Raw genomic sequence first — 10,974 nt, 5'->3', positions numbered from 1 at the left:
TGTCTCACAAAAAAAAAAAAACAAGTATAGCTTCACCGCAAGGCACGAATAACAAAGTAGCACCTCAGTTCTGATTTTCTTTGTCTGCGTGAAGAGAAACATTTTATACATTATTTTTATACTCTATCGGAGTTATTTATCTACAAATTGTATATTCTGAATTTCTTTGTTCTGAATATTTTTCCACATATATGTTTTTTATTTCACTGCTAATCGTTTGGTGACCAAAAAATTGACAATTTTTACATTTTTATTTCCTTCAAAATAGTTTTGTAGCTCTAAAAGACATATTTTTTTGGAAAGACATTTTGTTTTGCTAATTTTGGTATGCTACAATGTGTGCCGAAGTGCTTTTCAAAGTGGCAAAAATGATCTTCCCGAAACATATGGAAGCAACCTGTTTAGCGCTGTAACGAAAGAGCTAAGCAGAGTCTGACGTCTATAGCGCACTTACGGCTGTTTCGCTAGCTGAATGTATACCAAATTTGGCCTGACATGACGTGAATGGCTGACAAACGTATATGAAACGTTCAAACAGGATAATCACATGAATCATGTACGACACAATTTATTTCCGCCTCGTAACGTTGTGCTGATTTTAACTTGACATATCAAACTTCCTCCGTGCTTCGCATATCGTCCATTCTCACTGTACGCGGTATCTGCTAATTTTCTTCATCTAACGTTGCTCAATGTTTCTGGGTGAAACCAAATAACTTAGTATAGAAGGGCCAAAACTTAAGCCATCGACGAAATGTTAAATTAGAACGCGGGTATCTCAAGAAAACACGTTAGTTAGTAACAGAGGCAAGCAAAGGTGGTCTTGAGAGTGATGGCGAGTACCACCTGTCTACCTGTGTTTACATTCTACTTTTTTGGCTTTCCCGTTCGCTCTCAGGTGCCACAAGATTACTCTTTCAACAAGCCACTGCTGCAAATTTCTAAGGAGTATACCGCATACAGAACTACTTTATTGTGACGTTATAAACACCTTTAGCTTACAGGCGTGTCTACGATACGAGCACAACAGCGAATAAAGGTTACTGAATACACTCGCAGATGCATAAAGAAAATGGACCATCACTGCCCGTGGTTCAACAACTGCGTCGGCTTCAACACCTACAAGTTCTTCTTGCTCACTCTCTTCTATGCGGTGGCTTTGTGCATCTACAGTGTGGCGACGCAAGGAGCCCACTTGATTGCGTGGTTGTCAGATCCATCGCTGTTGAAGCCTTATGTCTTCCACGTGGGCTTCACCTTTCTTCTGGGCTCCACGTTGGCCATCGGGCTGGGCTCTTTCCTTGTGCTGCATCTGTCCATGGTGTCGAGGAATGAAACGACGCTGGAGAGGTTGCGCAGTGAGGTCTTCCTGGAAGCCGGAGATTCATTCGACCTCGGCAACCGTTGCGAGAACTTCGTGCAGGTGTTCGGTCCACGACGGTCACTGTGGATGGTTCCCATCTTCACGAGCGTCGGCGACGGCGTCCGGTTCGCGACCAGGCTGCACCCCACGCGAGGCGCTGTCGAGTCGCTGCCGTCAACCATCATGGCAACTTACTCTGCAGCCACGTACTCGTCGGGCTCATCAAGCCATAATGTCGGATCAACGAGCGTGAATATAGTGCAATAGCCAATTGAGATGTGCAGGCGAAACTGTTTCGAGTGCAGCATTACTGTATTTTATATCATATGGTCTTTAGTAAACTCCAAGTTTATTGCCAAAAGTCGTCATCTGTTAATTAGGCCAAATGGCTCCTCCATATTGCATCTTTTTTACGAGTTATCGACATGTCCCGATATAATTACCAAAAGCGCGAGAATCTTCCACTTCCTTGATGGTATTATTGATGTAAACAAACTGGCGCCTTATTCAAGATCGCTTACATACGCATGTTCAAGAAATACTTTCCGTGATTTTGTCACAGTGCGGATTTGTAATATTATATTATATGAAGTTAAGCGTATTAAAACCACAAAATTATTATGGGAGACGCCGTAGTTGAGTGCTCCAGAAGTTTTGACTAACTGTGGTTCATTAACGTGCTCGTAAATATATGCATATTGGCCTGAAACATCGCTGCCTTCAATAATGCAGCCACCGCAACTGGAATTCGATTCCGCCACCTTCGGCTTAACAGTAGAGTGCCATAACTAGGCCACCGCGGCTGGGCTGTGCGGCTTTGTAGGAGCGAGTGGACCCTACATCAACGGTCGCAGCTAAGTCTTAAGGTCTGGGAACCGAGGCTTGGTACTGAGAAATAGGCAGCGTCATGGAGGCCACTACTTGTTCGCCCCTGCCGAAGTTGGAACTATGTGCACCTTCTTCTTGAAGCGCACGCCGAGAAAAAAAAGCCACGCGAATTCTTTACCAATACGTGTGCACTAGCAACAGTACTGTGTACATCCGCAAAAGCGGGTCAGGTGGTTCATAGGCAAAATTACATTTTTAAATGCGAATCCATCTATTAGTCGTGCTATGTCAGGCATCCGGCGTTGTCTGCGGCGGTTTCCACGTGCCGGCAGATGTTATATCTGCACTCTCGATCTCTCTCCCATAGCAACAGCTTCGGGTGCGTGCGCTTAACTTCATTCCTAGCAACTGAAGCATTTGGTGTGAGAGAGTATAGGAGAGCGTGGGTGCACTGCTTTGCCGCTTTCACTCGCCGTTCGCTCTCTTTCCTCCCTGCTTTCCACTCTACCGTCCACTCACGCTTCACTCTCGCACATTCACTGGCTGGGCGCCTCTCATAACTTTCATAAATGTATGCTCGAGACGCCGCTGTGAAACCCCAACGCTGAGCCGAGAACACTAGCGCCCCACTGTACCGTACACTCGCACCTCACTCTCGACCGTTCGCTGGCTGGGTGCTTCTAAAGGCAATGGCAGAAGTCGGTAAAGGTGAACGACTGAAGGCGATTGTACCCTTTCTTGGTGCGAGAAACGCACTCCCATTCCCTCATGATTCCTTTCCTGGAGGTGGAGGATTTTGCTGAATGCAGATTTTTCTGAATACAAGGTAAGGAAATCGTGGGAACTACGTGCGGCGTACCCCAAGGTTCAGTTTTAGGACCTGTTGTCATTATATTGCATATAAATGAGATTTTACAGATTAAGAGCTACTCTATCATTTTAATATATGCCGGTGCCACGAACGTGTTCTTCTCAGGAAGGCGATCCCAAACATTTTTCAACAAGCCAACACCTAGCTGCAAAGATTAGACATGTGGCTTAATGTAAACAAACTTCGAATAAACGTAAGTAAAAAAAATGCTTGCTCTTAAAATCAAAATAAACGAGTACGGCTTGTAATCCTCAGCTACAGTTTCAAAAAGTAAATATTCAGCAGTCCAGCTCGTTGAAATACTAAGGAGTTATATTTATTGTGAAGATGTCCTGGTCACCACATATTGACTCTCTCAAGCGTAGTATTGCCCGTGCTGTTGGTGCATTGAACAATCTGCGATATTTAGAACCAAAAATAGTGAAGCACCATATCTACAGCACACTTTACATTTTCGTTTAACGTACTGTCTTCTAGTTTGGTCAACTACAACACAGTATCTTCAAGTGCTTCAAAATTGTGCGCTACATGCAATATAAAACTTGGGACGTATGATATGCACCCAAATATATTATTCCAAAAATAAAATATCAAAGATACCTGAACCCTGCAGTTATAAACTTTATTTTGAAATTATGTGGCAATTTAGGTCTGAAAAGCATTCCTTCCAGAGTAAGTACAGTGTGAAAACGACATGTAGGCTACAATTTCAGGAATAGTTTTGTGTCCGTACCACACAGTAGAACAAGTTACGGAGAACAAAAACTTACTGTTCAAATTCCTATTATTCTCAATGACAATACCTTTACCATATATTTTCTCAAATGCGGAATTAGGAACGGGGCCTAGCAACAAACAATAAAACAAATAATATCTTCATAGAAAAGCATATGAAAAATATCATGGTTCTGTATGAATTGTTATATACTGTTTCCATTTTCTTTCTTTTTATCTGCTCACATGTGGACTGATGGTGATACAAGTGGTTCCTAGTTGTTTTTTGTTATTATAATGCGAATTTTTTCTGCTCGAGAGATGTGCGTGCATTTTTTGCCGCCACCGCCGCCGCCACCGTCGCCGCCACTGCCGCTGCTGCTGTATGGGTGGTATGGGTGGCACGGCCCAGTCAGGCAATTTTCACTTTTTGTCATGTCTACTTGGACAATTGTGTATACATATTGTTCTCACTAAACTAATATTGAAAGAAAACAAGAAAAGAAACTAAAAACTTGGCGTATATCACATAACTTGTGAATACATATGCTAATCGTATCGCCACACATCCTTCTTGTGAAGTCGAGAAGCACGAGCTATCTGAAAGAAGAAGCCAGTGAAACGTCGCCCGATGGTAGCCATATAAGCATGGTGGCCGTGCAAGCACCCTGGTGTACTGACTAATTCCCTAGTAAAGTTGATGAGGAGCAGGCAGGGTTTCGTACATGGACGTCTGAAAAGCTCGACGGTATGTCTTTAATAAACACTTGCCACATCTGTGTCATGTTGCATTTGCCACCACACGATTGTATGCTACAAGCTTACTGTGATTGCCAAGGCTCCTAGTAGTCTAAATACAGCGTCAGTCTGAACGCGGTTCTCTGTAATTTGCCATTGTTCGTGCTATTCACTGGGTAAAACAGTTCTGTCGGTCTCAAACGCTCCTGTTACTCGAAACTTTGTTACTGTATCAATTCATTTACAACAAAGGTGCTTATAGCAGACGTCTCTGAGGGTGATGGGAACTTTGTGAAGCTCGAAATATAGTAACACGAGAGAAATATAAGAGCTTTATTCCTGTGCCCAATAAAAAATCGCCCATTATACAAGCTTATAATATACACCTGATAATCATATACTCTCTTATTGGTCTTACTATCTTCACTAAAATATAATTTCTCAATTGAGAGCGTCATCGATGAACCAACAAATCATTGAAAAACGCGCGAAAGATTGTTGTCAATGAATGTCATGTTTTATTGTCACCGGCTCAGTAAAAGAGGACTTGTTCACTCTTGTAGCCGATGTCTGCAAGTGCTGGCCGGCACACGTCATTGATGAGTGATGGCGGACCACAGCATAAAATTAGAGACTTCGAGTTTGGCGCGGGAAGGTGCGCAGCCATAATGTAGCGGTTCAGTGGTCCTCGAATAACACCTGGCATCATCTCCAGCGAAGGTACCTCGGACAACACATGGCATATTCTGTAACGGTACAGTGTAAAAAAACGGTCTGTCAGCAAATATTGTCAGTGCCTAGTATCGCGTCAAACCATTCTGTCACTGGAGGGTTTCTCTGACAAACCATTATCAAACAGCAAGCTTTCCTTCGCATTCTTCGCTGATTTTTATTATATGCACCTGGGCAGTCTCGAACGCCCACCTTGAGAAGACATGACCATTGTTTCGTATTTGCTTCCCGACTAAAATGCAGTGCGTTGCGTGGTATCAACAGTATTAGCACGAGAGTTCACAAGTAACATGTTGAAACCTCATGCCCACAAGTTGCCTAAGAGAACTGCATAGTGTTGTAATGTGTAACGCGATCACATAGGCGTACCCAGCTGTTCGTCGAACGTATATTGTGTTGCTAAAGTGACACAACAGTTATTACACGAGAATACTGAAACGTTCTTTTTTCAAACGAACTAAAGCTATATGGTTGAGTGTTTGCCACTGAAATTGGGTGAATTCCACTAATATATACCCACTGATCCAATAAAAATGAATTGAGCAAATGGCTTCAGTGTAGAGCAGAAAATGCTGAGTACGTGCAACAAGATAACACTAGGTAATAGGCGACAGCGAGACACTCCCACGCAATGGAAGCCACACGAGGAAGACGACGTGCCCGCAGATATATGAAAGGCGCAAACGCTTGGTTTCGGGGCTAGGTTCTATCCTTGCAGTTTGGACATCCAAACCACGCTTGACAACTGTGGTTTACAACAAACCTCTATTATCTAAAATTCGGCCTACTAACAATTTAGCACCACCTAGCTAAAGCCTAGTGAAAACCTAGGACCAACAAGACTTTTGCAGACATCCTTGAGAGATTAGCATAAGCTTTGCTGTTTAAGTGCGCAGCACTATAGGAGGCTGGCATGACACACGCTGTCGTAATCTATAGTACGCTGTCATCGTGACTAGGCGTAATGCTACATGTGCATGTAACGCATTGAGTGCGCCCTTGTGCCGAGAAGTATTTTCCCTGCTGTTCTTCGAGCACATTGATTACGAACACTTGTCATCTCAACAACATAAAGAAAACAAGTGCTTTTGGCGTAACGTTGGCAAAACTGCTTATAAAATTAGAAAAACAGAGGAAGTGAGCACAAAATAGACAAACGAGAGAAAAGATAACATAGATAAAACAGGAGGAGCAAGAAAGAAAAAATTGAGAGAGAGATGAAGAAATAGGAATAACACGATGAAAAAAGAAACGGAAAAGGGGAAAAGAATAGAAAAGAGGACGCACGAAAGAAGGTCTAAAAGTTACAAAGAAGAACGCCCAGCCCACTCTTTGGTCAGGCTTGGCACTCGATTGTAGCACGAGGCTGCCTTAAATTTTTTTTGCACAGTTTAGTGTACAGAAAATGCAGCGGTAATCAGATGAGGGTGCTGAAAACTCTTTCTCTCTACCGAACGACAATTTACGAGGTGCACATTTGAGTAAAATATAGGTACAGTTATTTGCTTTGGCTTTCAAGTGGTATGCGTGTTTCCTTTATTCGACGACGTGCACGGAAGTCCCTTGAAGCGAAACAAAAGAACATGCAAGTGACGCTTCTCGACACTTCTGAAGCAGATTTGAAGTAACATGAACAAAATTTTGTGGGTATTGACGAAATTTGTCATTATTGCGAACACGTGGCCACGAAAATCATAGGCGGAAATTTTGAAAGATATTTGCAACTTGTGGAGTCTCGAAATGAAGAGAGCGCCACGTTCTTGGAGTGAACGGACACAATAGACGCAGTCGCAATGAACCAAACAACACACATTTATTTAACTACTCTCAGAGCGATCATAACGTCAGCCGAGCTATAACACATCAGTTGTTAAAAAACTTTACACAATATTACACAGCACTCAGAAACAACAGAAGAACACACACAAGGTGGTTTCGCCAACGCCTGTCTTCCACGAGGGACCCCGGCGCACAACCCACGGTGCCGCGTACCGGGATGCACCACTACAGACAACCGTTCGCGCCAAGCGCCAACAGCCAAAAAGAACCACTCATATCTCTGGTGTCGCGAGCGACGCCACCCAGTCCTACCACCAGGCGTCACTGCCGGCGGTACGCACTAACCATGATAATGATGATGGTCGTGGTAAAAAATGGTCGCGGGCACAACGCTGCCTACCGCTCGATAGTTGTGAACCCAGCATTCGGCTTCTGCGTGAGACAGGTGTGCCACGCGGCGCAAATAACTTTACAAGGGCTGTTAGCACCCCTCCCCCCCCCCCAAACTTCCACACAGCGAGGCTAAATACTGAGTGATTCACATTCTTCATGCATTTGTTACCCAAGTGATTCGCTTTCTGCCTTCGTTTAGTGGTCGGTACTGCATGAACATTGAACACTGGATCTGAGTATTGCAAGTGACCCACATTTGAGATCTGTTCGAGGTTTGATTTAGACCACAATCACATCACGGTCCAATGTGACAAGCCTACCTGAATGTTGACGAATATGTCCTGGCGTAGTCGTCGAGCTCACTGCAAGCGATGATTTCACTCGGGCTGTGGTTGACGTCAATCATGCGCACAAGCGTGCAGTCTGTACTGTCCGCAAATATACTGCGCAGCAGCTGCAGCATCGGTGTCACGCCACTGCCAGCTGCAATTAGGCCTAGTTTTTGGACAGGCGGTAGTCGATCGCCTAGTGCGGTGACGAAGGTGCCGTGACCCTCGTAGACGAACATTCCTCGAGGACCCCGTATCTATGATGAGAGAACGGTGACGTCTGCGCTTATTCCACTTCATTGTTAAACCAGATAAATCGACAGAATAATATTTTGCACACAATGATTAGGACAGAGTTCGAGTACGGTAAATTGATGTTAGAAGTAAAGGTTTTCAGCCAAACTCACTGTAGGCTTTTTCTATATACTACAAAGCTGTTTTTTTCTTTAACTGTGGCCAGAATTTACCCGCTAAAAAATCTTAGACGAGCCTCCTGATGCGAGGCGAGACCACACCTATCGGAACTTTCGACTGTCTGCCGTCGCTCAATGTGTCGATTGTTGTAATCAAACTAAACGAATTTCCAGCGTAAATTGCCGTATACGTTCCGGAACCATGGTGTATTTCCCCCGCGATCTTATTTCTATGTTAAGGACAGTACTCATCGCTAATATGCACTCAGACTGTTTGGTTGTACTAAGCCCACGTTGCTCATTTAGTTGGGCAACTTGCGGGAATGGTAAGATACATGTACAGCTTTGGTTTCCTCATTACTCAGTGGCTAAAGAAAAATGTGTACAATGACCTACTTTATTCGAGACGTTGTTACGGCGTACTAGTATGGGGTATGACAAAAGCGTAAACATTATAAGAAACTTTTAATGCTACAAAATTAAACTCCTCGCTGTTATGAAATTTACCAGGGTAGAGTAAACCGTTTCCGCACTTCAGTGCTCTTTCATTAACTAAAATGTTAAAGGAAAAGCAAGTATCTTACTTTTAACTGCTTAATAAAGACGTGCACAAAAACAAGTGGTATGAACAAAAAATGCCAAACGTTATCTTGCTAAAAGAACTTGCAGCGTTTGCCAAGAACCATGGAGGACAAATTATAGAAAACAAGTGCGGCATCAAGAATCACGACGAATGGTGATTCGGTTTCAATATGGTTTGCAGTTTGGCATCAGCAAAACATTCTTAAAAAGGGAAAATAATTTTGATAAAGAGTTATTAACTAGTAACCAGTAATCTATATTTATAAAAACAAAGAGTAGGTGGAATTGAGCCGTGACATAACCCCTAGTGTTTGGAGAGTGTGTCATTTCATTGTCGTGTACTAGGCACTCAGTTTTGTTCCTGCTTTGTTGTTGTTTTTTTTCTTTTTTTATATTTTTACGTGTAAGATGTGCGTATTTGTATCCTGTTAAATTTGTTACGTGTTGCTTGTATTTAATACTGTATTTATTTAGTGAGCGCGCATGTGGTACATTACGTGTTAGAGCTTTATGTTTAGTTGTATCTGCAAAAAAAAATATGTTTATCTGTGATGAAATAGAGGGGCAGATGCCTTTTTCAGGCGTATGAAACGCTTTTGCATCCTTCTTGTTGCCTTTTAAGCAATAAATATCACTTCTATTACTACTACTATTATTATTATTATTATTATTATTATTATTATTATTATTATTATTATTATAGTAACGCCCGACTTCACGGAAAAATGCATTCAGTTTTGGCCGCCGCGTGACGATTGACGTCCTGTCAGCTAACCTTTACCCTCTCGGTGTCGCCAAATAAGCGTGATCATGACCGAAGCTATCGCAGGCAATGGGGCAGTCCTGTGTCAGACGGACAATGCTGTCGCTACCTGTATGTCCGCTGCTATCTACGCAAGTGCAGGCGGCAAGCGTAGTTTACAGTACAGATAAACTCATTTAACCACTGTCGGTGCAATCAAACATCGTTAGCGGTGCTGGCAATATCTAAGTATGAAAATATATACCTAAATAGGTGTCTTTCTGTGACACAACACTGATCGTCATCTAGGTTGCGTGCTTTCCTTTTGTTCTGGCCACGGGAACGGCAATTCCCGGTCGCGAGCGACGTGGGAGCTATCATGCCGCTCTTGGCGTGTAAGTAGCGAGCGCACAGTTTTCGAAAAGGAAGCTTAATAAATCTATAGGTGACTGTTCTCGCTGACAGAAAGACTTCGTAAATTGGCTCATTTGGCTAAAGAGGTTGTGTACCACAGCCTGGCTACATTACATTGGAAATTATCACCGTGATTCGTTAAACACGACAGTCTGACTTAAAGGGGTACTGACACAAACACTTTGGCCTCGCGTTTTTCTGCTTCAATGCGTTGCTGGAGGCCTGTAATCATGAGATGACACAACGTTTGCTGATACACGCGACAGATAACTAACTACATGCCCCTCATTATCAATCAGTGTCAGTTTCGCTTTGAGAGAGTTCCAAAAACTGGGTTCAACTGTCACCACGTGCGTGTGCAGCTCTTGACCTCGTCAGCGCACAGAAATGTGACGCACTCTCCTACGGTCCACATTACGAATTACTTTCAATTAGACCTTTGCCGGGGTACGTCACAGCATGACGTCACTGGTGCACGTCACTCCCACCGGTGGCTGAGTGGGGTGCAGCTAATCGGTGCTTGAGGCAAGTCTTTTTGTTGGTTTGTTTGAAAGCTTCTTATTCATTTCAGAGAACATCAGAGAACATCTAGGTGTGTGGTAAAGTGTGTGATAAAATATTTGCCATGCTGGCTGGCTCTTGATGTCGGAGGAGTGAACACACGTGGCGGCCTGTGTGAGGAACAGCGGCATGGTCTTCGAAAACGTGCAGTGTTGACTGTGGCGTGTAGAGTGCGTTGAAATCCATCGACAATAAGGACTTTTAGAATAGCGCACCGCGAGCCCTTGCGGTGCGGTCGCTGCCACTGCGCATACGTCGTAACGCGAGCCGCCATTCACGTTCGCGACCCGCCCGCAGAAGATTCTATAGCGTGTGGTGATCACGGCCCATAAGGCCCACGAAGTACTGTGTGTAGAATCCGCGAATTAAGGTTTTCGGTCCACATGCTGCCCGCGAACTCTGGTTTCGAGGGTATGGTGCCGCTGCGATCGTGCGTTGCGGCTTGCAGGAGGGCCAACGCTATTCTAAAACTCATATGGCACCAGCTATGTCCGCAATGCCCGCAGGGCTAGCAA

At 43.8% G+C, this 10,974-nt stretch overlaps 2 protein-coding genes across 2 annotated transcripts in view; one reads left to right on the top strand and one right to left on the bottom strand.

Annotated features, from left to right (window-relative positions):
• Positions 1-1,072: 1,072 nt before the first annotated feature.
• LOC119169838 (palmitoyltransferase ZDHHC20-A) lies at positions 1,073-1,630 on the top strand. Its single transcript, XM_037420851.2, has one exon. It carries the CDS (start codon positions 1,073-1,075, stop codon positions 1,628-1,630), a length of 558 nt encoding a protein of 185 aa, XP_037276748.2.
• A 3,379-nt stretch (positions 1,631-5,009) lies between these two features.
• LOC119169839 (NADH-cytochrome b5 reductase 3) overlaps positions 5,010-10,974 on the bottom strand; it is a 28,128-nt gene continuing 22,163 nt past the window's right edge. The window contains exons 2-3 of the mRNA XM_037420852.2: positions 7,739-8,004; positions 5,010-5,260 (exon numbers count right to left, since the gene is read on the bottom strand). Of these exons, the coding sequence (XP_037276749.2) occupies positions 5,047-5,260; positions 7,739-8,004 (480 nt within the window). The 3' untranslated portion in view covers positions 5,010-5,046. The remainder of the gene's footprint in view (positions 5,261-7,738; positions 8,005-10,974) is intronic.

The sequence above is a fragment of the Rhipicephalus microplus genome, chromosome 2, assembly GCF_043290135.1.
Source record: "Rhipicephalus microplus isolate Deutch F79 chromosome 2, USDA_Rmic, whole genome shotgun sequence".
Taxonomy (NCBI): Eukaryota; Metazoa; Arthropoda; class Arachnida; order Ixodida; family Ixodidae; genus Rhipicephalus; species Rhipicephalus microplus.
This window is presented reverse-complemented; position numbering and strand designations above follow the sequence as displayed.